The 27758-nt window shown below is 42.0% G+C and overlaps 1 protein-coding gene across 1 annotated transcript; it reads left to right on the top strand.

Moving 5' to 3' along the window:
* The first annotated feature begins 1870 nt into the window (after positions 1-1870).
* Positions 1871-27314, top strand: CFAP300 (cilia and flagella associated protein 300). Its single transcript, XM_060235187.1, has 7 exons — positions 1871-2089; positions 6196-6277; positions 7211-7283; positions 13125-13291; positions 16949-17121; positions 17487-17553; positions 26985-27314. Exons 1-7 carry the CDS (start codon positions 1938-1940, stop codon positions 27114-27116), a joined length of 846 nt encoding a protein of 281 aa, XP_060091170.1. The 5' UTR covers positions 1871-1937; the 3' UTR covers positions 27117-27314.
* Positions 27315-27758: the final 444 nt, after the last annotated feature.

The raw sequence follows: 27758 nt of genomic DNA, 5'->3' as shown, positions 1-27758 counted from the left end.
CCCAGCTCGCTGGGGGGGAGTGTAGATGACTGGGGAAGGCAATGGCAAACCACCCCGTAAAAAGTCTGCCGTGAAAACGTTGTGAAAGCAACGTCACCCCAGAGTCGGAAACGACTTTCCTTTTCCTGGCATGTATGCACAGATGGCACCAATTACTTGGGGGTGGGCTAAATAAATTTAGACTTTTAGTATTTATTTGTAAATCTGAGGATAACTGCTACTTAACAGAAACATATACTAAAGTTTTTCATGTGTTTCCTGTCCAGTTTTGGTCCACAGAATACAGTCAATCTCAAGCATTATTATTAGATATGTTTTCAAGACAGCCATAGTTCATTCTCTCAGTATTTGGATGTTGCTTGGTCTACAGAGGGATGCCAGTCTCCAGGTGGAACCCCAGGATCTCCTGGAATTACAGCTCATCTCCAGACTACAAAGATCAGTTTCCCTGGAGACAATGGGTGCTTTGGAGGGTGGACTCTATGGGATTGTACCCCACTGAGGCTCCATTGGACTCTATTGGACTCCAGTGGACTCTATGGGATTGTACCTCTTTCCGGGCTCCATTCTTTAATCTTCAGGAGTTTCCCAACCTGTACCTGGCACCTTCAGCCCCCTATCCCCCTGCAATGGCTAGAAGGGAATCTGACAATCCTAGATAGGGACAAACTGCATCCGTGATAGTGCCACTGAAGAAGATGCCTAACGAGAGCAAGCAAGGAAAGTTAATATCCAGCTCTGATCAGTTTATTCTCAATTGTCTTTGTGCTGAGATTGATGCAGCCCAATCCCACCTCTTTTGCAGAAGAATGGCGCTTCTGAATGCAAGTGCCATATGAGGTGATTCTGCCCAGTCTGAAATAACTTATCTGCCTAGGATGGTTGGGGGAAAGTGCTCATCCGCGCCTGCTACTTTGCGTATTTCGTTCGCATGAGGCACACCTTGCAGAGCTTTCCGAACAAGTCAATCCTGTGCAAAGGTTTCCCTTCCTTCGCGAGCGGGAGGGGCGACTGCGCGCAGGCACCGAATAATGCTGACTCAAATGTGTGTCAGCTACCTAACGCTACTATCATCATGTGCACAATACATCCAAGTGGGGGAAAGGAAAAGTTTGTTGCCTCATGCTAACTTGGGAGTCTGAGCAAGTTTTGAACAAGAGAGACGAGCCCAGTTGTTAAAGACGAGGGCGTTAAGGGCACACACCCTTTGTGACAGAACAAAGTTTGAGTCCAGTGGCACCTTTAAGCCCCACCTTTAATTCTGGGTATAAGCTTTTGTGTGCATGCCCACTTCATCAGGTAAGCATGCACAGGAAAGCTTATACCCAGAATTAAACCATTGAGGCTCTTAAAGGCGCCAGTGGACTGCAGTGGACTCAAAATTAGGGTTGCTAGCCTCCAGGTGGAGCCTGGAGGTCTCCAGCTTTTACAACTGATCTCCAGCTGGCTGAGATCAGCTCCCCTGGAGAAAATGACTGTTTTAAAGGGTGGACTCTATGGCATTGTACCATGCTGAGTGAAGCCCCTCTCCTCCCCTAACCCCACCTTCTCCTGGATCCACCCCCAAAGTCTCCAGGTATTTCCCAACACAGACCTCGCAACCCTAACTCAAACTTTGTTCTGCTGCTACTTCAAACTAATACGGCTACCCATCCATCCTTGGAGACTGATATTTTACTAAATCCGGGCAAGAGTTTATGACTGATATGTGCAGAAAGCAATAACAACAATAGCCGCCAAGCGCTCATTCCCCACTTCCAGTCACGCTCCTTTCCCCTTAGATTTGACGGAAAATGATCTCCCGCCAGTTGGATGAGACCTCAATCTTTTTTTTGTAAAGAAAAAAAAACCCGGAACCATAGTTATCGGCGCGGGTTCTTCGGGGACAGAAAACGCAAAGGCACTGCACAGCGCTGGCTGAAAGCGAGCGCGTTTCCATGGTGACCAGCCGAGCGTCTTCTCCTCCAGTTGCGATGATGTCTGCTTGTGGAGACGACGAATTTCGGCCCCGATACACTTTCCACCACCTCCCTCAAAAAAGCTTTCCCTCCCTGGAAAGCCGGGAAACCCGGGACCGCCTGGTCAAATGGTGCGGAGGAGAGCCGGCTAGAGTAGTTTCCTCTGGGGATGGGGGGAGACGAAACCGTGGTCTGAAATGGAGGATCCGTTTTGAGGGCTGTGAGACTGGGGTGGGAAGAGGCCTCTGAAATGCAGGGGGACGCTGAGTGGATGGGTTGCGTTTCTTGAAGTAGTGAGATTTTAGGTCAGAAACGCGCCCGTAATGATTCAGCAGGTAATTCCTAATGTTAAAAAAGCACTTTTGTAAACATTTTTTAAAAAGGTTCTTTGACCATCTTTGCTGCATATTTGTTGTGATATGAAATGGTTGCCTCTTCTGTGTGTCTGTCCTCTTTTTGGGCTCTTTAAAAAAAAACTGATGAAAATGTCCTTTTTGGGTTGGAAAGTTATGGATATTCCTAGCTAGTAGCAATTATTGCAAGTTATATGTTGTCGAAGGCAGGTTAAGTAGTATAGTATTGCAGGTTAAATAGTATAGAGGTATTTAAAAAGAGATTTGTCATAATGATCACTTGTTTGAAGTAGTCAGGAAATATGTCCTCTTTTTCGCTTTTCAAAATATGGTAACCCTAAATGGATACATCCATTTCTTGAAGAGGCAGTGGAACAGAGGAGAAAGCCGTTAAGGTTCAAAAGAGGTCTTGAGGTTGTAGCGGAAAATTGAATGAAAAGGTTGGCTCAGTGCGCAGCAGCGGTGAAAAAAGGCAAACTTCATGGTAGGAATTATTTGGAAAGGGACTGAAAATAAAATGGGCAATATTGTAATGTATAAAGCTATGGTGTTGCCTCATTTAGAATGCTGTGTGCAGTTCTGGTCACTGTATTTCAAAAAGGATATTGCTGAGCTGGGAAATGTACAAATGAGTGCAACCAAAATGATTAGGGGGTTTTGGAGCACCTTTTCTTTGAGAAAAGGCTGGAACGAGTGGCCAAACTGTGGCTCAGAAGCTACATGTGGCTCTTTCACACATATTGTGTGGCTCTCCAAGCCCCTATTGCCCCATTAGCCGGCTTGGAGAAGGCATTTGGCTCTAAATAATTTATCCAAGCCAGCCATTGGGTTGCAGAATGCATTTAAAGTTAACTTTGCTTTCTTTCCACTTCTTCCTTCCTCCCTTCCCCCATCTATTGCCTGCCTGCCTTCCTGCTCTCAAATATCTGATGTTCATGTCCTGCAACTCTCAAACATTTGACATTTATTCTATGTCAGGGGTGACCAACAGTAGCTCTCCAGATGTTTTTTGCCTACAACTCCCATCAGCCCCAGCCATTGGCCATGCTGGCTGGGGCTAATGGGAGTTTTAGGCAAAAAACATCTGGAGAGCTACCGTTGGCCACCCCTGTACTTATGTTAAGCAAATTTGGCCATCCCCGGGCTGGAGAGTCTTAGATTTTTCAGTCAGGGGAAAAAGACAACTAATGAGAGATATGGTAGAGTAGGGGTCTCCATGGGCCTGCCAACTTTTTTTTTTTGTGCCCACTAAGTGATTTTAGAAAGTGGACAGGGCTTGCTGAGGGTTTTGCCTAGCAGGGCTTCTGATTGGCTGTGCAGATTAAAAGGCATCCTGTTAGAGCTTCTGCCTGAAATGTTGAAGAGTTACTATTAGAGTGATACATAACCTTTTTCTGGTTGGCCCTGCCTCCTGCAGCAGCCATTTTGTGATAAGCTCCACCTACTGTTGCAGCTGTTTTGTGATTGCGCCCTCCATCCTGTATCAGAAAGGTGCCCATAGACTCAAAAAGATTGGGGACCCTTTTGGTAGATGTTTATAAAATTATGTTCAAGATGGAGAAAATGGAACCTTTATTTTATTTTCAATTTCTAGCCTACCCTCCCCATTCAGGCTCAAGACAGGTTTTCTCTCTCCCATAATAAAGCTTGGGGGCACTCAGTGAAATCATTGGAAAAGGTTTGGGACAGAAAAAAAATAGTTGTTTACTCCATAAGTAATTAAACTGAGAAATTCATTTCCAGTGGAGGTAGTGATAGCTGTGAGCATGGGTGACTTTAAAGAGGGGCTAGACAGATTAATGGAAGAGAGAGGTCTATCAATGGCTGCGAGTCATATTGACTGAAGGGAGCCTCTGTCCGTAGCTGACTATCAGTGTTGGGAGGCAGCAGCAGGGGAGGGCTTTGGCCTCTATGCCCTGTTTGGACAGCCTTCCAGGGCAACTGGTTGTCCACTGCTGTGTGGAAAAGTGTGCTGAACTAGATGAACCAGTGGGCTGATCCTGCAGGATCTACTTACATCCTTATAGTTGCATCATCAATCAATACCAACGCTTTCCTGGTGCTAGAGTGCTTGTTTACTCAGAAGTCAATCTTATTTTATTCCATGGGGCTTACTACCTGGTAAGAGTTTTTAAGATTACAGGAAGTGCTTCTGCTCCGTCACCATGGAAAGATGACATTTCCTTCCTTGTGCCTCATGAGGTGTCACTCCAGAGGGCCTATTGATTTCAGGTGGAGATTAGGTGGTACAAGAGTCTGCTGATGAACTGGAGAAACTTAAGACGCTGTCAGTGTGTGAGTGGCACACCCTACCTGCTTGTTCAGATCCCAGCCTTTGTAAAGATGAGTTTTGAATTCTGTCCTCTCAGCCTTTCCAGTTCAACTACCTGCCTACCCAGGCTTCACAAGTTACAAAGGCCTTAATCCTGAAAAATCAGATGTGGGGCACTTTAATGAATTTCTCCTCTGACTTCTCAAGCAGCTCTAAGTTTACAATGAGATACAAAATATTAAAAAGATCAAAATAGAATTTGAATCAGAAGAAGAAGAAGATATTGGATTTATATCCTGCCCTCCACTCCGAAGAGTCTCAGAGCAGCTCACAATCTCCTTTACCTTCCTCCCTCCCTCACAACAGACATTCTGTGAGGTGGGTGGGGCTGAGAGGGCTCTCACAGCAGCTGTCCTTTCAAGGACAACCTCTGCCCGAGCTATGGCTGACCCAAGGCCATGCTAGCAGGTGCAAGTGGAGGAGTGGGGAATCAAACCTGGTTCTCCCAGATAAGAGTCCGCACACTTAACCACTACACCAAACTGGCTCTCTCTATTAATCACTAATTAAGTCTGCAGTAAAAAAAATTAAAGCAATTCATAAACCATTCTAGTAGATCTCTCCAAGTTTGTTGCAACAAAACAAGAAACTGTTGTACTGTTTTTTAAGAACCTGCAGGTTGTGACTTTGGTGGGCCACTCCTGGGATACAGGTCTACAAAACAGGGGTCACAAATCTCTTTGTTTCCTTTTGAACTGTGTATATGTACACTTGTATGTTCCTAATTCACACCATATATTTTTGTGTACATAAATATGTGAGTGACTTGCCATGAGCCAAACCCATGTGTATGGTTTGGCCCTGAGTTTGAATTAGGCCTCCCATTTATTCAATCCCAACTTCCCACTCCTGAAGAATTGAAAAGTGGGAGGGAAAAATGGCCTTCATGGAGTAATGCTCTAGGAATTTCCCCTATGATCCTTACCATAGAGACTACGAGAGGCAGCACAGAGCATCATTTGGAAGGGAGATCACATCCTCCCTAACCTCCACTCTTCCCAGGTATCATTCCCCAAATCTCTCAGCATTTGCTAGGGCAATGTTGAGAACCCTGTTGAATTAGGATTCCTAAATGACCTGGAAGAAAAAAAGTCCTGTCGTTTTAATGGAGGATTTATGTGTATTAATGGCCAGGTGAAGTTTGTCATGGGATGGAGGTAAATAATATCACCTGGTAAATAATTCCCCATTAAGCTTCTGTTAAGAGTGCAGAACATTTTTTTCTCCAGATTGTTGGTCACCTTAGTTTGATTGGCTTTTAGCATAGAGTCTTGGTGAACGCAGTTAACAGTATACAATAGTAGAATGAATAATATGACAAGTCTGCCAGCGGGGGAATGCCATTGTTTAATATTCTTTCATAAGAAGAAACATTTTTAACCCAAATCTGCTGTTTTCTGTTCGTTTTTATTTTATACATATGTTTATGCAGGGAAGCACTAGAAAAAAATATGGTTTCCCCACCTGTATTCTGAAAGTGATATAGTGAATTCCATCACATAATTCTGTGGCATGTATAGACCAACCCCATTACTGCATTTGTTCTGTACAGGTCCATGGATGGCAGAATCACAGCACAGGCATTCAGCTTTGATCAGAATTTCAAAAGCTATCAACAGGAAGATTTTCTTATGGTAGTTATCCAAATGTATTTATTTACTAATATGACAATTGTGTTTCCTCTGACCAGGATGGTCAAGGCGAGCTTGATGTCATATTGTTCAACCTCATAAGCTAAACAAGGTCAGCCTCTGTTAGTTCTTGGATGGGAGAGCAACAAAGAGTACAGGGTTGCTTAGCAGAGGCAGGCAATGGCAAACCACCTTTGCAGTTCTGTTGCCTTGAAAACCCTACATGGTCAAAATAAGTTGGCTACGACTTGATGGCACTTTCTACCACCACATGACAGTTGGATAAGTTTCGTTCACAGACCTGGTTCTGTTAGTCATTCCCATGGTGGAAAATTGTAACACGGGAAGATTTATATCCCACTGTACTTCCAAGTCAGGCCTGGGTTTGCTGAGGAGCAGCTTTGTAGAGCTTTCTGGTTTATGACTAGAAATGAACATAAATTCTTCTCAGTTTACACTCTCTATTGTTAGAATGCCTTGCAAGGGTAACTCCATGAATGAAAATGTTAAATACTGGGTTCGACAGTAAGAACGAGGGCTCCAGGAATAGTGATCAGCAACTTTACTAGTGATTTCAGCAACTAGTACAAGCTTGCAAACCCCAGACTATGGCCTGGTTATATATTGTTAGGCTTCGCCCTGCTCCCAACCCATAGGTGAATTCAAATTGACCCTCAAGCCCCCTATAGGTAGTCCAGTGCAGCTCGTCCAACCAGACTGTGGCTGCTGCGATCCTAGTCCTCTGTTGTCTTTAGGTATGCAGAATCCCTAGGAAACTTCAGCCTGGACATAACAAAAATCTTAATATGGGAAGCAGTTCTGAATTTTAGAGTTTTGGAGGGCGAAAGGGCTCATGAGCTTTCTGACACATCTATAAAACTTCATTTAGTAACTGTCTGTTCAATCAATTAATTGTGATTTGTTTTGCACTTCTAGGACTTCTTTAATCACCCAGATGTTAACAGCAATTTAAAAATGCTTTCAGCCTCTGGACAATGGACTATGTTAAGTAAGTAGCAAATATTTGGGAGAAACTTCTTTTCTTCTTTTGAGGCGATCATTTTTTCTTCTGCAGCCGCTCCCAGTTTGTAATAGCAGTATGATTCATATTTATATCTTCTCAATAACTGCAAAATGCAAAACATCACTGTTAAGTTTATTATTTATTTATTTATTCGACTTTAATCCCGCCCTCCCCGCCGAAGCAAGCTCAGAGTGGCTCACATTAAGAGATCACAAGACCAATATTATTAGACGAAAGATAAAAATACAAATACATCATAAATAAAACATATAAAACAATTAGATAAAACAATGGTAGATGCTATTAGATCAGATATATTGATGTATTAAAAATATATTAAAGATGGTGGATACTACCAATTCCATCGATGTTTAGATTTTATTATTCAAGTATTTTTTCTGGATGTCCTATAAAAAAAAATAAAAGATCCCCAGTCACAATATGATGGTCGAGGTGGGTCGAATGGATTAGTTTCTGCCTTTCTATTGCTGTTGATTTTAATTCAAAAATGCCTGGTGGAAGAGCTCCGTTTTGCAGGCCCTGTGGAACTGTGAAAGCTCTTGCAGGGCCCTAACCTCCTATGGCAGCTCATTCCACCAGGCAGGAGCTGCAACAGAGAATGCCCTGACTCTGGTTGTCTTGAACCTGGCCTCTTTGATGCTGGGGATTGAGATCAGGTTTTGTGACCCTGACCAAAGTGCTCTCTGGGCCACATGTGGGGAAAGGTGGTCCCTAAGGTATGCAGGTCCCTGGCCATATAGGGCTTTAAAGGTAATAACCAGCACCTTGAAGCAAATCCGGTAAGCAATAGGTAACCAGTGCAGTGCTTTCAGCACAGTTTGAATGTGTTCCTGGGAAGGAAGCCCCACTAACAACCTGGCTGCAGCATTCTGCACTAGTTGAAGCCTCTGGATTTGGGACAAGGGCAGCCCCATGTAGAGGGCATTACAGTAGTCCAAGCAGTAAGAGACATTAACATGTTTGGATTCTCAGTTGTTCAGAATGCATCATCTGTATTTGACACTTAGATTTATTTTAATGATTTGTGCAACAGAGTTTGGTATTATTTCAGAAAATGTTTTCTTTTTTAAAAAGCTGTGGTATGAATCAAATCTGCTTGTAGTATTAACCTAGCATTTCACTCCACCCAAAGCTTCTAAACAATTATGTTCTGGTGATTTTTCTTCATGCTTTGCTTTTTCTCTTTGTAATGAATCCTCTGCTCTTTGATTTCTGCATTATTTAAACCCAATAATACACTTAGCAACATCCACTACCTAAAGGTGAGGAACTGTCTGCCATTTACCTGTAAGCTATTTGTTAGGTTTGTTGTAAATTTCTTAGATATATCCTCCTGGTTTCCTTGGAAGGCAGTTTTCTGAAACACTTAGAATCATAGAGTTGGAAGGAACCTCCAGGGTCATCTAGTCTAGCCCCATGCACAATGCAGGAAACCCACAAGTACCTACCCCAAATTCACAGGATCTTCATCGCTGTCAGATGGCCATCTAGCCTCTGTTTAAAAACCTCCAAGGAAGGAGAGCCCACCACCTCCCGAGGAAGCCTGTTCCACTGAGGAATCGCTCTAACGGTCAGGAAGTTCTTCCTAATGTTGAGCCGGAAACTCTTTTGATTTAATTTCAACCCATTGGTTCTGGTCCTACCTTCTGGGGCCACAGAAAACAATTCCACCCCATCCTCTATATGATCACTTGAAGATGGTGATCATATCACCTCTTAGCCACCTCCTCCCCAGGCTAAACATCCCCAGCTCCTTCAACCTTTCCTCATAGGACTTGGTCTCCAGACCCCTCACCATCTTCATCGCCCTCCTCTGGACCCGTTCCAGCTTGTCTATATCCTTCTTAAAATGTGCCCAAAACTGAACACAATATCCAGGTGAGCCTTACCAGAGCAGAGCAAAGTGATCTGGACACTATACTTCTGTTGATACAGCCCAAAATTGCATTTGCCTTTTTAGCCACCACGTCACACTGTTGACTCACGTTCAGCGTATGATCCACTAAGACCCCTAGATCCTTTTTACACATACTACTGTTAAGACAAGTCTCCCCCATTCTATAACTATGCATGGGATTTTTCCTACTGAAATACTTGAATGTGGAAAATGTATACTTTTGTTAACCTCATTCATGTCTACCGTTTAATAATCTTTTAAAAAGAAAAATGAGGGGGTACACACATTGGAGGTATTAGAGTGAATAGATAGACTCAGGGCTTTTTTTGTAGCAGGAACTCCTTTGCATATTAGGCCACACACCCCTGATGTAGCCAAACCTCTTGGAGCTTACAGTAGGCCCTGTACTAAGAGCCCTGGAAGCTTTTGGAGGATTGGCTACATCAGGGGAGTGTGGTCTAATATTCAAAGGAGTTCCTGCTACAAAAAAAGCCTGAACCTGTTCTCCTTTTCTCTTAATACCAGAACTTGAGGTCACTCAGTGAAGTTGATGAGCAGCAGACTGAGCACAGAGAACTGAAGTAACTTTTTCACACTGTGTGAAACTTATGGAATTCACTGCCATGGGATATAGCGATGACTTGGGCTAGAGTTGGATAGGCTATCAACAGGTATTAGTCAAAATGGCTAAAAGAAATCTCCCAGAGGAAATGTTGAGTACCATTTTCTTGTGGGAGCAGAGGGGACAACATAAGAAGAGCCCTGTTGGATCAGACCACTGGTCCAGCTAGTCCAGCATCCTGTCTCACGCAGTGGCCAGCCAGTTCCTCTGGAGGGCCAAAAATGGGGCATAGAAGCTGAGGCCTTTCCCTGATGGTGCCTCCTGGCTCTGGGATTCAGAAGTTTAGTGCCCCTGATTGTGGAGATTCCCCTCAGTTACCATGGTTAGTAGCTACTGATATAGACTTATCCTCAAGAAATCTATCTAATCCCATATTAAAGCTGTTTATTCCTGCGACCATCACCACAGCCTATGGCAGCAACTTCCACATTTTAATCACTCGAAGTATTTCCTTTTGAACATCTTGAATCTACTGCCCATCAGCTTTGTTGGGTGCCCTTGAGTTCTAGTGCTTTGGCCCATCCAGTCCAACACTCTGTGTCACACAGTGGTAAAAAAAAAACCCAGGTGCCATCAGGAGGTCCATCAGTGGGGCCAGGACATTAGAAGCTCTCCCACTGTTCCCCCCCTCCCCACATGCACCAGAGCATCATTGCCCCAGACAGACAGTTCCATCAGTATCCTGTGGCTAGTAGCCACTGATGGACCTCTGCTGCATATGTTTATCCAGTCCCTATAGGAAAGGTGCTGCAACTCCCTAATCATCTTGATTGCCTTCTTCTGTACTTTTCCCAGTTCTGCAGTGACCTTTCAGAGGTCTTGTAACCAGAATCGGACACAGTATTCTAAGTGAGGGTTTACCATAGATCTGTATCTATACTTATACTGCATTCGTGTCTCACTGGTGGGCTTCCCAGAGGCATCTGGTTGATCACTTTGAGAAATGGGAACAGATATTATCTCATTGCAATCTGACAGGGCTCTACTTATCTTTGGAATCTTTAGAAAGCTGTTCTGAAGGGCCTCTAGAGCTGGTCTCCAGCAGAGTCCCAACCCCATTGCCAGGGCTGCTGATTAGATAAAAATGAAGAGCCTGGCCTGCGCTTGACAAGTGTCACTTGTGACTTTAGCAGCAGCATGATCAGCAGAAATCAGTAGGTGAAGCATTTTACAGTCTGGCAATAGGGACTGTAATCTGTATATGTATGCAGAGCAAATGTTATTACTGGCACAGGAAGAGAAGCCAGTAAAAAAAAAAGTCAGCTTTACCCACTGTATCTGCAATCAGCTTATTACTCTCTTACATGCTCAGATATATACACATTTTGTCATTAGCTGTGTGGGTGATTGGTTTCGCTCCATATGAAGCCTTTTGCTTAGCATCTTTTATATTGTTTTCTTTTAATCATTGACTTCTAGCTAGGTACTACTGAAAAAAGTATTCTGTTCTGGCTGTTTATCAAATAACTCTTTATTATTGGTATGTCAACAAAATAATGTATTTCTTGTTTATTAGGGTTTGTAGAATCTTTCAGGATCAAGTGCCGTGTTCTACTGGAGAAAGTTTTCCTTGTTTGTTCATTTATTTATTACAGGTTATTTATTTTCCACGGTGTGACCATAAAGTCCTCAAAGTAGTGTAGAACAGTGGCCCCCAACCTTTTTGGCACCAGGGACCGGTTTTGTGGAAGACAATTTTTTCACGGCCCAGTGGGGGTGGGAGTGCTGGGGTTTTTGCTGCCTCAGGCTCCCCCCACACCCACACCCCATCCTTGCCCCCCCCCATGGGGGTCTTTAAATGAGAAGTAGGTGAAGATCTCTGCCTCACTTCGCGGCTTGGTTGCTAACAGGCCACGGACCAGTACTGATCCGTGGCCTGGGGGTTGGAGACCCCTGGTTTAGAAGATTTTTAAAAGTTAGCTGCATGTATTCTGCCATGCATTTCCCCCTGGTAGCATAGCATTTTTGTTCATGAAAGAGGGGACGGAGATTTGTGCTGAATTCCCTGTCCCATTGTGGACTTCCACTGTGTCTCCCTTTCTTTTCTCGAGGGTGTACTGACACCCGGGGAGGGGGCAGGAAGCTTCTGGCAAAAATTGTCCATCCTCCCTATCATGGCTGTGGAAATTCTAGGCAAGATCCAAACTACTGTTTTCTTCTCATCTTTTGTCCCCCATTATAGCCTAGCCTTCCTTTTTGGAGCTCACAGTAGCGTTAACTTATGCCTTTGATAAGGCTGAATGGTGTACTGACTTATCCAAGATTACCCAATGAGTGGAATTACACACTATGAAGAGCACAAGGATGCCACTGAAAATGGCAGGCTCACATTATGTCTTTCTCCTCCCCCAGTCATTTCCAGTTGCACTTCCCTGTGTCTTCACATCATCCTTTCTTGAGTCCCAGTAAGAAAGGTGGACTGTATATAATGTAAGTAAATAGATAAATCAAACAACACATGGTGTTACTTTAACCTTGCTTCACATAATTGACTGCCATTGCTAGAGGCAGCAAAATGCAAACTGGGATATATTCAGATCACCATGAGCAGTGTGAAATTTGGAGAGCCAGACATCCCTGTCTCTTCCCCCCTGCTGCCTCTCTGCTGAGCTTCCTCCCACTGTTTTGTTTCTGTGGGCAAAGAACAGTATAGAGAGTTGGCAGTGGGAGAAGAGAAAGTTGCATAAATACATAACTGAATTAAAGCAATAGATTTAGCAATAAAGCAGTAATAATTTATAGCATAAGTTGTCCTTCAAAGCACAGATAAACAGGACAGGCTTTACCTGTTAAGTAAAAGGTGATAAAATAGGTGCCAGGCAAATTGGACTAGGGAGGTAATTCCATAAAGCTGCCACCCAAGAAAAGGTCTCAATGCAGAGAGATGCCTTCGAAGGCCTCTGATGCAGTCCTTAAGCTATGTTCATATAAAAACAAGCAATACTTAAGATACCCTGGTCTGAGCTTATCTAGGCAATCACCTAGAGATTTAGAGGTCCGAGGCTGTTGAACTAGACGTTTATTATGCCTAGTTTCCTTTGAGGTAAGGGAAACTGTTTTCAATTGCAGCCCCTGTGTTCTCCATAATATTTGATTCTGCCTTGTGATTTGGTTGGAATTTGAATCTGAATTTTCAATAGTAGTATTCAATATAAGTATTCCTATTTATAAATGTGTTATCTTCTGTATTCACCCATGCTGCACATCTGTAAAAATATAACCTTGTGACTGCAAGTCAAAATTACTTCTCTTATCCCATCAGCTTCCTTTCTACCTTACCTTTCAGATACCAGTGTGAAGAAAGTTGAAGTGAAGAATATTCCATGTACCAAAGTCTCCATGTCATTTTTTGACCGGTTGTACTGTGAAGGGGTTGTTCGAGAAAATGGGTATATTGTCAAGTGTTTTGATGAATACTGTGATGAGATTCTAATTGCTGATGAGCTAAGAAAGGTCAGTACAGGGTGAAACTTACCTTAATTTTCTGCCAGTGTCCACACATTGTTTAGCATTGCCCAGTGATTTTCATTATCCATCTACATTTTCCACTAGTGTTTCTTAGAAGGAAATGTCAGCTTTGAAAAAGAGGGATGTAAATCAAAACACAGATATATTGAAGTTCACCAGTAAAAGGCCGCTTTGCAACCAGCTTCAGGGTTTTTACAATCAGATTATGTTTGTATCTTCTTTCCACAAACAAAGGATTAAATCCAGCTAGTTTGTTTGCTCGGGTCTCGCCCAATTCTCCTCTAAAGACCTTGTCCAATATGGCTTTTGTCCACACAGATTCTGTGATCCCCAGAATAGCCTTTTGGGATAGTCAAAAGGGAACCCTCCTCCCTTTTTCAGCAGTGTAAAGGCTGGCTGAATCAACCTAAGATCAGTAACATTTGGGTTTCCTTTTCAAAAGATGAAATTTATAGAGTGCCTTTAGGGTGGATCCAAAGCTTCAGTCTGCTAACAGCAGAGCCATCCGTCACTGCAAGGAGCTTTCTGCTGGACCAAAGAGCCTCCTTTTGGTGGAAGAGGCCTGTTTCTAGAGATGTGGAAGTCTGATATTCAAAAACCCAGGAAAAAGTCAGGAAGGGGAAAAAAAGTATTTTTTCATTCTCCTCCCCCCCCCCCCCCGCCCCGATGACTTTCCATCAAAGGGGAAAAAATGAAATTTTGAAAAGAACTGGAAAAAAAATGTGAACTGTTTGGAATAGAGGAAATGCTTTTAAAGATGATGTTTTAATCTGAAGATCTTTATGTATGGTCATGGATAATGATAATTCCTGGGTATACTTGTAGACATTTACAATCTACTTTCAAGGATATATTTATTGTTAAAATGTGACTAATTTCATCCACAATTAATATCCTACAAGTGGAGACTTGCAAGAAACTTTGCTCCCTTTGCTCTCCACCCTCTCTTTCTCTCTCTCCCCTCCCCTGACAAGCTTATTCCCTTTCTCTCCCTTCCATTCTCTGAGAATCTTACCCACCTCTCTTTTTTTCTCCCCTTCTCCATCAATCTCCCCTGTATTTCTCTTCCTACCCCTTCTCTGACTGTTCTCCTCCCCCTCCCTTGATATTCCCCCATCTCGCTTTCTCCCTGCCCCAGCCTTCCCTCACCTCTTCAACTGTAGCTGGAGTCTGGCTGATTAAAAACCAGGAGGGTAGAGTTTTAAAAAGAGAGCTGGGTCAGCAACTACGAGGCATGAAGAGGCTGGCTCCTTCTCACCCCCCACCCCCTTGCTGCTGACTCAACTGTCTTTTAAAAACTTTCTCCCAGCTTCTAAGCAGTCAGACTGCTGTGAGCAGCAGCATGAGAGCTGGAGGGGAAGCAAAAAAGCCTCCTCCATCCTCACCTCCACTGCTGCTTCTTCCTGAAGTCTGACCACGAGAAAGTTTTAAAAGGGCAACTGAACCAGGATGGGAATGAGAAGGAACCTCCATGCCCACACTCACATGCATCTTTAGTCACTGCACCCTTACCTCCCTCCCCAACAGCAGTAGTATCCCAACCACCTCCCCTCCCTCCCCCACAGCAGAGGTGTCAGAGCCCCTGGCAGCCAGCAAGGCCCTCCAGAGATGCAGTGTCAGGAGCAGGGCCCCTGGCAGATGGCAGGGCCCTCCAGAGCTACTGCATTAGTGAAAGAGCTCCCTGGGGCCATGGCACCAGCTGCAGGGCCCCCTTCTGGTAAGCGCTCTGTGAGCACAAGAGAACATTTTTGTTTTGTTAATTCTCATCCCCAAACGTGTTTTTTGATGCTTTTATATTTTTATGCCAACTTCAGGTTTGGAGGAAAAAATCCTTTTTCTCAGATTTAGGTATCTGTAGATCTGCCCACATTTGAGAAATAGGTATCTTGTTCCCTCTAAGCTGAGTTAGTGTGAACTAGCTCATAATTTTTTTAGCCTCTGGCTCACACATTTTTGTCTTAGCTCAGGAAGGAAGCCCCCAGAGTAAACGAATTTATGAGATAGCCAAATCGCTAGTTCACAGCTTTAATGCCAGTAGCTCATGAAGTAGAATTTTTACTCACAGGACTCCGCAGCTTAGAGCAAGCATTGGTTGCTAGGCTGTGCCTGATTACCAGTGGTAGGCTTGGAGGCAGGAACTTGTGGCTGTGATGTCCTGTGTATTGCTGTGGCATTTCTGGGGAGAACTTGGAAGTGATATAGGGTATCTCTAGGAATCTCTGGAAACTCTAGGGTAAAACTTAGCAAAGCATACAGGATGCTGACTTTTTTCCTCCTGGAGTGGTGGTGGGCAAGGATGGCTGCTGGTGTGGGGGGGGCTTCCTGCCATAGAAGGAAGCCTGGCAGCCAAGATCCTAGCTTTGATAGAAAGTTAGAATCTGTCTATATTTTCTATCCAATATGGAATTCCTTTAGAATAAGGGACTTCTGTTTCTTTTTAAAAGCAACCAGCCTTGTGTGAACTTTATTTTTAAAGTAGCATCTGATTGATCAGCAGAAGGTCCTACTGGATCAGGAGGAAGCTGTTTGCGCTGGGGGCAAGCACCACCGTTAACTAAACAGGATCCAAACCATGATCTGTATTCTAGTATGTAACATACTGTATGTTGCTTGGAGAATCTTGTGAGGCTGAATAGAATTGTGGGTTTTCAACAGATAAAATAACTCTTTGCTCATGCCCATTTTGAAGATAAAAATCTTGAGTCAGTTTTGTTTTAAAGCTATAAAAGCTCCTGAGCACATATGATTTCATTTCAAATAAGTACCACAATTCATGTTCTTTGTTAAACTTGTGCAGCAACACACTGTACAACTCTTCTTTTTGTATGCTTCCATTGCCCTTTATTTTCAAAATAAATATTTTTTTCAAAATAAATATTTCAAAATAAATAAATATGTGTTGTATTGTAGAATAATTTTTGTATGTACAAGTATTGTAGAATAATTTTTGTGGGAGTTTCTTAACAACTATCCCCAGTGAGACCTGCTCCCTGGAAAGTGTCCTTAGGATGCAGCCACTCTGTGGTACTCATAGTCTCATGTGCGTATCCCGCACCAGCAGCATAGTTCAGCAGTTAAGATGAACCTAGTCTCCACATTGTCAGACAGCTGTCTTCCTGAAGAACAAAATCTAAGCCATATGCTTAAGTCTGGGCTTGCCCTCTTCTGTCAGTTTCTTCTTTCAATGGTGATTCCAGCCTGTGTCATTTCCTTGCCAGTACAGGGCTTTTCTTCTGGGGGACCATGGTGGAATGGAGTTCTGGAACCTCTTTGTGGAAACAAAAATAAATGTGTAAAAGTTCATGAAGGGCACCTGTGTGTTTCTCCTTCATTTTCCTCTTGAGAGTTCCAGCATCTCATCCCTTTGATTTAACGGTGGAAACTGATGCCAAATTAATCTCATTAATTCACCAAAGGGTTCCGGGTTGGGTACTTTCACACGTCTGGTGGCCCATATTTATTAGAACCAAGTGACTGTATAAAAGATATTTCTCGATGAAGAGATAACTGATTACAAATTGATTATCAGATGCATCGTATATATTAATGTAAAAATGGGACTTAATCAGTTTTTATATTCAATGTAAGTACTGAACTATTTTATGCATTTTCCATTTTATCTTTTTCTCTGTCTCATAAAAGGTACTTCTTTTGGAAGATTCAGATCACTATGATTTATTTGGCCAACTGGATCGTGAGGAGTTTCTCTTCTGCCTTTTTAAGCATCTTTGCATTGGAGGTGCTCTTTGTCAGTATGAAGAGGATGTTGGCCCATACTTAGAAACAACAAAGGCTTTATATAAAGATCTAGTGAGGTAAACTTGTCCTGTTATGAATCTGATTTTCAGAAATACATGCGATTTCTGATTTGTTAAGAATTGTGTGTGCATGCAAATATTAGCAAAACTGCACTTAAATAGGTTAGGGATTGCTTGGTTTAGTTCCCTTTCTAAAAAGGCATTTTCTTCTCCGTTCCCTGATGCTGAACTATGTATCCATATTAGCTATTCTTATTTCCCTTTAAGGTCTAGATTTTGCATTCTTTCATATCTTAAGCTATCAGCCTCCTCAATCACTTAGCGAGTCTTCCTTAAGCCCTTGGATACCTATCTCATACTATAAAATTTTAACTAGTTTAGGTGTTTGCATTAAACACTGCTTTTTGATTTCTGTATTTCAGTGTTCAAAAGGATCCTGAAACTAAAGAAATTAATATAATATCTACTGTTTTTAAAGTTTCTGCCTACGTAAGTATCTCATTGGAGCAAAAGCATTGACTAAGCATATAATTAAAAAATATTGTCAGGTATCATTTTAAAGTAAAAGAAAGAGCATTCATAGAGACTTTCAATAAGCACATATGTTTTAAGGTAAAGCATTTTAAATCACATGTACTTACAAGACTTTGGCTGGATCTTTAATATTTTCTGTGAAGTTATTTTTGCATCATAGGTGGTTTTTGTGTGTGGCTGATCAATTATTTCCCCCCTCTCATCTCCTTTACATTTTAAAACAATATTTAATCAATGGGAATGCTGTTAGGATGCCTGCTTGAAGGCATAGTTGCCAAGGTTTCTCAGAGTTCACAAACAAACCATAATTTGGTTTTGCCAGGAACAAAGGTGGTTTATTTTTGTACTCACCACTCCCTCTCTCCTTCCCTCTGTCACATGGTATACCAAGATGGAGATGGACCCTGCCGCAAATTTAGTTAGTCTTTAAGTTGCGACTTAATTCTTGTTCTTTCCTTTCCTTTTTTTTGTGATATCCAAGGCAAGTGTAGTTTGTCTCTTTCCCATTCCAAGTACCTTCATTTCAGTGGGCTTTGACTGAAGTAGCTCTGCTTAAAATTGCGCTGTTAATAAAATTGAGACCTGTTTAAGTGTCCTTAATCCTGGTTTGCTAAGGCACTTGCATTCAGCCATTGTGACATATTGGAGTTAGACCAAATATTTGTGTGCTGAGCAAGGGGAGAAGAGAGAAAGTGCTGAAGCCCAGCAATAAGCAGTTCTTTTGCCCATCATGAGCACACCCTGGTTTTTCCATGATTATCTGAATGCAGGCTAAGATACAAACAGTGCAGTCCTAAGGACAATTACCAGGGTATAAATCCTATTGGTCCTGACATGGATATCCCAGGCTAGCCTGATCTTATCAGATCTCAGAAGCTAAGGGTTGGCCTTGTCCAGTATTTGGATATGAGACCTCCAAGGAAAACCAGGGTTGTGATATGAAGGCAGGCAATGGGAAACCACCTCTGAATGTCTCTTGCCTTGAAAACCCTGTGGGGTCGCCATAAGCCAACTGTGACTTGATGGTACTTTCCTCCGCCACCACCAAGTCCTATTGAGCAACTAGGGTTCTGAGTGGGCCTGCTTAGGGTTGATATCTAAGAATTACGCCAATTTATGTCCATTGATTTCAGTGGGCTTAGACAAGAAGAAGCACTGCAGATTTATACCTTGCCCTTCTCTCTGAATCAGAGTCTCAGAGAGGCTTACAATCTCCCATGTCTTCTCCCCCCACAACAGACACCCTGTGAGGTGGGTGGGGCTGAGAGGGCTCTCACAACAGCTGTCCTTTCAAGGACAACCTCTGCCAGAGCTATGGCTAACCCAAGGCCATTCCAGCAGGTGCAAGCGGAGGAGTGGGGAATCAAACCCGGTTCTCCCAGATAAGAGTCCATACACTTAACCACTACATTAAACTGACTCTCCATAGGAGTGCCTGTAAGGCACTTTAACCTAGTAGTGTTGTGTATTTGACCACCATTTTGACTTGACAGCTGGATCTGATACTGGTTTACCTGGATGTAAGTCTGAATTCCATAGGATTTACTCCCACCAGGTAAGGGCATATAGGACTACACCCTCTGTTAATTAGTGTGGTGAATTCTGACATAGCATGTTCTACTCACATGAGCACCTTCCAGAGTCCTTACATGGATCTAATTGGGTAGTCTTGCAACAGATCAGAAAATCCACTGAAAGAAGCAATGATATTTTAGTTAGAGCGGTTCCTCAGAGGAACAGATTTCCTCGGGAGGTGATGGGCTCTCCTTCCTTGGAGGTGTCTAAACAGAGGCTAAATGGTCATTTGACAGAGATGCGGATCCTGTGAATTTGGGAGGGAGGTATTTGTGAATTTCCTGCATTGTGCAGGAGGCTGGACTAGATGACCCTGGAGGTACCTTCAAACTCTATTATTCTATGATTTCTATGCAACTTTATTTTCTGCAATGTGTTGTTTTTGCATATTTGCTTTTCCTGCATTATTTGAACCAGTGTAGGGTAACCCTAAAGTTCCAGTCTCAATAGTAGTCACAAATACAAGTCAAAGAAAAGCTGTCATATTCATTTTAGCAGTTGAGAATCTAACCCTTTTCCACTGTGACCAGTTTAACGAATGGCAGCGCAGTCTGCCTACTAACTTGATGATTCACTGTGTTGACAACTAACCAGATCCTCACAGATGTTTGTTACGGATGATCTAAGGAACATATAGTTACCCACAATGCAATTCTGAGTGGCCTTCCTAGTCCTTTGAAGTTAATGGGCTTAGACTACCTAGGGCTTCACTTTCAGTACTATGCACTGTCTAGCAGCCACTCTCCAAGATCTCTGAGAAGTCTTTTTACCTGCCCTACGCTGAGATCCTTTCTATGGTTGAATCTCTACTCTTCTGTGGCCCTTGTGAGCTATGGTATCTCCACTCCGCATAATCCAATAATTCATTTGGGTCAAACATTCCATGTTCCATATTATCAGGGCTTTTTCTGAACAGGAACAGAGTTCCGACAGGCTTTGTGTCAGGGGGTGTGGTCAACATGCAAATGAGTTTCTGTTGGGCTTTTTCTAGGGGAAAAAAACCAGTGCAAAACAACAGAGACATCAGGGGTGTGACCTAATATGCAAACAAGTATCTGCTGGGCTTTTTCTTTAAAAAAAAAAAAAAGCCCTGCATATTACAGCATGGATGGATAGTGGTTTGGGGCCAGTGTCTCAGGAGAAAAAAGTTTTTAAAAAGAAAAATAAGGACTACTTTCTGGAAATCTTGACCATAGCATTCGTGATGAATCCTTAGATGAGGCCTTATTTTTCTTTTTAGAATTTTTCTCCCCAGGATGATCGTGGCCCTCCCTTTGGTCCTAGCTTCTGCCCACTGATCAGCTGAGCAATCAGCTGGCAAGGGGTGAAATTGGCTGGAGGTCTCATACCATAAGTGGGTAAACGGGAACCCTAATAATACCAAGTCAGATCCCTGGTCTACCTAGTCCAATAATTTTCAATTTCAGCTGACAACTATCCAAAGACATGGGTGCTTGTCCTACCCACTTTTAAAAAAAAGCAACCTGAGCTACCGTGGATTGAACCTGTGACCTTTGGTACATGAAACATCTTGTCTGAACTCCAGCTGTTCCCAACAGTTCATCTCAGGTCTTAGGATGCATGTCAGATGAGCGCTTCCCCATGCAGGAATATCGAGTTTGTATTTGCACAGACCTGCTCTACAGCCCATTTCCAAGACTTTGTAAAAACAGCCTCATTAGGAGAGTGTGAAATCTCATTGGCTTTTGGATTGACAGCCCGATTCATTATAAGTAATGGCAATATTTCCTCAGTTTTAAGAAAGCCAAGGATTTTCTACCAGCCAGCCCTGGCCCATGAATAACTAAAGTTCCTGGACTTCACCCAATGGTAAATCAGCTGGAATATAACTCAGTGATAGGTGTGGTTGTTCACAGTTGTCACAATAACTTGAGGCTGAAAGATTTCGCTGATATGAGATTTCAAAATAAAGAACGGAGCATTGGCTCTTCCCTGAAGGATCCTTCTCTTCAGTGGAGGCCAAGTCATCCACAACATAGCCCTATCGAGCGAGCAGAGGCGTGACCTAACCATTTCTGGATGACTTCCCCCCACTGAAGGAGAAAGGAGCTGAAAGTGCTATTGAATGCCATCAAAGATGATAGAGCTTTACAAGATTATGCATGGGATGGAGAAAGTAGAGAAAGAAGTACTTTTCTCCCTTTCTCACAATACAAGAACTCGTGGGCATTCGATGAAATTGCTGAGCAGTCAGGTTAAAATGGATAAAAGGAAGTACTTCTTCACCCAAAGAGTGATTAACATGTGGAATTCACTGCCACAGGAGGTGGTGGCGGCTACAAGCATAGACAGCTTCAAAAGAAGGTTAGATAAAAATATGGAGCAGAGGTCCATCAGTGATTATTAGCCACAGTGTGTGTATATATATGTGTGTGTGTATATAATTTTTTGGCCACTGTGTGACACAGAGTGTTGGACTGGATGGGCCATTGGCCTGATCCAACATGGCTTCTCTTATGTTCTTATATGCTCGTTTGGACTTTTATCTGCTTTTGGCAACAGAGAGGTAAACAAATGCAGTTTCACCAAGGCAGATAATCTAGGCACGGTTATTCTGGAGTAAGTTGCATTTAATTGTAGTAAAATGTTCTTCTGAGTGAACTTGCTTAGGATCAGGCTGTAAGCTATGTTAGGAAAGCTGGTATAATTATACTAGTACTAAACTCTGGTGCATAATACTGACTTGCCCTGTAAACATTCGACAGAGGAGTTAATTGCACTGTAGGCAACTCACATCTTTTACAATCATCACTGGATTAAATGACATTTCTACAAAGTCCAGAGCTAAAACGATCTGGCATCGGCGTCATTAAATCTGCTGAGTCCTGAACACTTCACACCTGTTAAAAGTTAAAAGCAACCAATAGTGGAACAGATACTATTCTTAAGTAGTGTACACAGAGTCTAAATACTGCGCCGAGGATGTAAATAGATTTAGCTATTATCTTTAAACAGCTCAGATGAGAACTACATCTGAGACAGCTAAAATAAATTACATTACCCAGCTAAATCCAGGTGGCTAGCCGTGTTGGTCTGAAGCAATAGAACAAAGTTGGAGTCCGGTAGCACCTTTAAGACCAACCAAGTTTTATTCAGAATGTAAGCTTTCATATGCATGCATACTTCATCAGATGAAGGAATGTTGTACAGTGAGCAGAGTTACATACAGCTGGTGGGCAGTGGTTAAGCATGCAAAATGGTACAAAGTCACCCAGCTATATTTCTAGAGGTTAAGATGGTAACTATCTAGGATCAGTTTAGTTGGGAAAATAAGTACATTTTGAACTCCATATAGAGCTTTTCCAAGGAAAATAGTTAGAAGCGGCCTGCTGGATATACCACTGAATGTGGACACGTTATTTTATTATTTATTAATAGTCTTTATTATTATTAATCATTATTCTCAACACAGTCACCTATGAAGCACCTGCAGAGTGCTTTATAATCATTATGCTGTCCTTGAAACAACCTTATGGTGCAATCATAAGTAGACAGATCAAGATGGGTAGCCATGTTAGTCTGCCTATAGCAGTAAAAAAGAGTAAGAGTCCAGTAGCAACTTAAAGACTAACAAAATTTGTGGCAGAGTAGGAGCTTTTTTGAGTCACTGCTCGCTTTTTCAGAAACCAATGACTCATGAAGTACCAACACTTTTTTGAGCGACCTTTGAAGAAGAAGATGATGATATTGGATTTATATCCCGCCCTCCACTCTGAAGAGTCTCAGAGCGGCTCACAATCTCCTTTACCTTCCTCCCCCACAACAGACACCCTGTGAGGTGGGTGGAGCTGGAGAGGGCTCTCACAGCAGCTGCCTTTTCAAGGACAACCTCTGCCAGAGCTATGGCTGACCCAAGGGTGACAGTGATCCACCAGGCAGCTTCAGCTATGTCTTCACCATTCACACATCCAGGGGTGGAATTCTAGCTCCTTTGCATATTAAGCCACATCCCCTTGATGTAGCCAATCCTTCAACAGCTTACAAAAAAGAGCCTTGTAAGCTCTTGGAGGATTGGCTATATCAGGGGGGTATGGCCTAATATGCAAAGGAGTTCCTGCTAGAATTCCACCCCTGCACGTATTCTATCCTGCTTGTTGGTCTATAGATTTTAATGGAGATAGATTTTTAACCATGTTATATTTTTAAACTTTGAGTCCCTTTCGGGGGATAGGGAGAAGGATATAAATTTGATTGACAACCACCTCCTTCCAAACTCCACATCACTGCATGTAGCTAAAAATTATGCTGATTTCCTATTTATCTGCCCTGTCTAAATTTTAAAAAATTTAACTTGAATTCCTCTTCTGATTTGCTAGCTATAGGTTTTGTTCCCCAAATAGGTTTTAGCCATTAGGTTTATTTTAAACACACAGGCACACACAGTCTCTCCCTTCCCTCCTCTCATCTTGGCAGCTTTTAAAAAACCAAGATAGACTACATGGATCCAAGTATATAAATGTGATGCTGATGCAACTTACTGTAGCCATTTTATCCACTCTGATTTCTAGTTTAGTTTTCTGGATGGTTTGATTTAATTTGATTAATTTAGTTTTCTGGATTGTTACAAATTTCTTAATTTGGCAATAATGGATGCATTCTTGACTTGCAAACTTTCTTGTATAATGAACAATGAAGCATGATGAAGGTCTGCTGTTTCACATCTGTTGAAAAAACATCTGCAAATTTTTGGCCTCAGATGTGCATAAAGTCCTCAAGGCCTTTTATCTTTAGCTGGAAACCTCAAAGAGGTAAATGCCTCTCTCAAGAATGGCTGTGACTAAGCAGACAAATAACTGCCCTTTAACTTGTGTGGTTTTGAAATATTATGGCCATGGGGGCCACGGAGATGTCCTCACTGCTGCCAAGCAAAGCCGAATTTCCTTGTCCACAGTTTCAAATAAAACACAGACCTGGTTTGCAGCTGCATTTAAATGTAGCAAATCAGACAAAACAGGTCTTACCACTGTGGTCAGCAAAATCTGAAGCCTTCTTCCAAACCTAAGGAGCCTTTCTCTGACGCTTTGTATAGTCAAATTTAAACAAATAGGGCCACATAGAAAAAAGTACCGTGAATTGATTGGAGAAAGAGGAATAATACTGACCCATTTGTAGAATTAATGAGATAATGGTATGTAGCTCATAAGAAAATGTGGGACGGAGAGTGCGACTGCAGGGGAGGTTGATTAACATCAGAAGAGGACAAATGAGATAAGATAGAGTCAATTGATTGGAGGAACAGAAGACCATGGTAGCAATTTAGGGCTGGTCTACACCTTCAAGACTACATTTATTTCAGTGTGAACTTGTGAGAGCCTCAGCTCACTTCAGATCTGTGATGGAAAATCAGATTGGGAAATCTGATGGGGTGGGAGGCTGAAGTCAGGAGTAAGGTTGAGTCACTGAAGTGTAAATCTCAATGTAAGGGGAAAAGGGAAAAGTTGATTAAGAAAGGGTGGGTGTAGGACTTCACAGGTGAGAAGTGATGGATGTTAATTTGTGTTCCCTTACTTTAACGATTCCCAGTAAGTGGAAAAACAACACAGCACTTGAAGAGCTAAACTGGAACCTTTCATTCTATGTGCTAATTTAAAGGATTTTTTACATGGGGAAGCATTAAAAATGTGACTCCCCCAGCTACATAAAGTGGCACAGTCCATTCTGCTGCCTCATTCTGTTGCTTATGTAGACCAGCCCTTAGTTTTTATTGTTTTATTGCAGAAATTACTATTGAAAGTACCTCTGCAACTGCAGCAGTTGTATTCTTCCTGCAATACTTTAATTAAATCTGATTTGCTTGCTGATAAGAGAGTCTTAAATTTTCCCAAGACAGAAAGCTTTCAACTTCCTCCTCTATTACTGAATTTTCCCCTCTCCCCACCTCCATCCGCTGCTTACTGCACTGAATGTAGTATGTAGCCATTGTGATTATGAAGTGTGGGAAGAAAATGATGCGAACAGGGCGATACTTGCATCCGAAACACTCAAGGCTAATAACAATATAGATCAAACAGGTACAGAATATTTTGCCTCAGAATGGATGTCCAATTCAATTTAGCAGCCTCATAATTAGGCATCAACTTAGAAAAGGTCCATCTGTTTACTGCGTTCCATAGACTACTATTGCCTAAATAGATCTAGTTATTTGTTTTCTAAAGAAATGTTTATGCTCCCTTTCCACCCAAATAGGGTGCCTAAGGTGGCAAACATGAAAATATTAAAACATTTAAAATATTATATAAAACAATTCAATAAAACGTAGAAGCACTGACGTACCAATAGGATGGCCAATAACAGTTACCGGGCAAAGCAGGAGTCAAGTTGCACCTTTAAGACCAACCAATTTTTATTTAGAACATAAGCTTTCGTGTGCTCTTAAGCTCACTTCATCAGATGAGGAATCCAGCACAGTGAGCAAAGACATACATAGCTGAGCAGAGCCATACATAGCTGGTAGGCAGTGGCCCAGAATGCAACATGGTACACATTTAAAAACCAGTGACAGTGAAGTAAAATTATCTGGTAGGCAGTGGTTTAGAATGTAAAATGGTACAATGACAGAAGAGTAAAATTAACAAATTGAGCAAACCTTTGATCTGAGTAGCATGAGCATGCGAAAGCAACAAAACAGTAGTATGTCAAAATGTGAGATTGTCTGTCAATGACAATGGGAGATGGGTTCAATATATGTAATGGGATAAGCAACCAAAGTCCCTGTTTGAGTGTGTCAATACAGCTAAAAGAGAAATACATTGGATAGTGATGTTCTTGTCCGCCTAATTTACTTTTTAACATGTAAACATAATTCTAGTTTGCCATAGGAAAAGGGAATACAATGAAATATAGTGAAAATGGGTAAAGCATATGTAATGAGATATACAGCCAATACCCCTATTTTGAGTTATGTCAATACAAATAATTATACTGATAAACAATTCTAAAAGAGAAACACATTGGAATACTGTGGATGTACAGCTATATTTGGGTTTAGCATCTGTAATGAGATAAAAACCCAATATCCCTGTTCAGTCCTGGGGAGGTGTTTGTTCCAGGTTTCATAATAATTTGTAATTCAGAAGTTTCTCTCTCCATTCTGTTCTTGAATTTCCTTTGCAGTAAAAGTTATTGAGGATATAGCAAATGAAACAAAAAAGATTCCACCCACTGATGGAAGACAGTGATAGAGGGAGTTCCAGTTTTTGGCACCATAACCAAGAAGGCCCTTCCTCAGGTTACCACCCATCTAGCCTCAGATGGCTGGGACACCTGAAGCAGGGCCTCTGAAGATGACCGGAGTTGATAAGTAGGTCTTTCACATCACCTACTGCTTGGTCTTTTAAACTGGAGATGCTGAGGATTGAAGGTTGGGACCTTATGCCTGCCAAGCAGATGGTCTGCCAATGCCACCAGTTCACGTTGCTCTACTCATGACTCCTGCTTGTACCATGGTGTGACATATTTTATTATGCACCTCTCAAGGTATTTAATTTTTTAATCAAATTTAGCAACATTTCCCATCTTTGCCTTTCATTTTCATTTATAGAACAAAATTTGAGTTCAGTGGCACCTTTAAGACCTACAAGGCACCACCAAACTCAGACTTAACTGTTTCAGGCCAACGCAGCTGCCCACCTGGATCTAGTTTCATTTATAATTAGCAAAAATGTATTTGGCCACCATCCTGCGCAAGTGTAATAAAAATTGTTTATAAACCAACCTGCATCAGACCGATGAATAAATATGAAGCTCTTCTGTTAGAATGCTTTAATAAGTCTCAATATTTTATCTTCTAGGGTGTTAATGGCCTTTGTTATCCATCGTGCAGCAGCCATGATCAAACATTTGCCTTCTTGGTTGTCAATCATCTGAAACGACATGTCTATGTCCTGTACCATTCTTTTGGATCAAGTTTCTTCTGCAACTGAGTGGTTTAAAAGGTGTTGAATTAGGGAAGAACTTTTTAAAATCTAGGTTTATAGGAGTCTCATTATTGTCCCAATAACACACGAGACTGTCAATTTCATACACTTACTATTTGTATTTTATAAGCTTACTGTTTTTTATCAAGCATTATTATTTAAATGTGTATTCAGACCAGTAATTATAGAAAAGTTGCTCTGCTACTGGATTGACTAAGGATTCCTTGTTCTTTTTCCTTCATTCATGTATGAGATACCTTTTAGATATAATTTTTTTTAAAAAATGTAACATTTCTGAAATAGTGTTGGAGGCACAATTGTGGGAAGAAAAGGCCTTTTCATAAGCGACAATAGGATGTATTTATAAAACTAGTAATTCTGGGATTTTTCAAAGCACAGGCAATAAGTATGTTTACTGAAAAGTCAGCCGCCCCACGCTATTCTTGTCGGGGCGAATGTCCCTAGGACCCGGCACCCTCCGCATTTCCTTTAGGAAAACTCAGTGTGTGTGTGCGGGGTGTGTGTTTGTTCTCCGACTCTGAGTGAAAACATTGATGGGCGGTCGGGGGTGGTGGAGGAATTCTCCCCCAGTTCCCAGAGACCTCAGCGCTTTAATTTCACGACTCAGATGTAATGATCACCAAGTGG

Source organism: Heteronotia binoei, chromosome 3, assembly GCF_032191835.1.
Source record: "Heteronotia binoei isolate CCM8104 ecotype False Entrance Well chromosome 3, APGP_CSIRO_Hbin_v1, whole genome shotgun sequence".
Classification (NCBI taxonomy): domain Eukaryota; kingdom Metazoa; phylum Chordata; class Lepidosauria; order Squamata; family Gekkonidae; genus Heteronotia; species Heteronotia binoei.
Note: the sequence above shows the minus strand (reverse complement) of the source record. Positions and strands in the feature narration are given on the sequence as shown.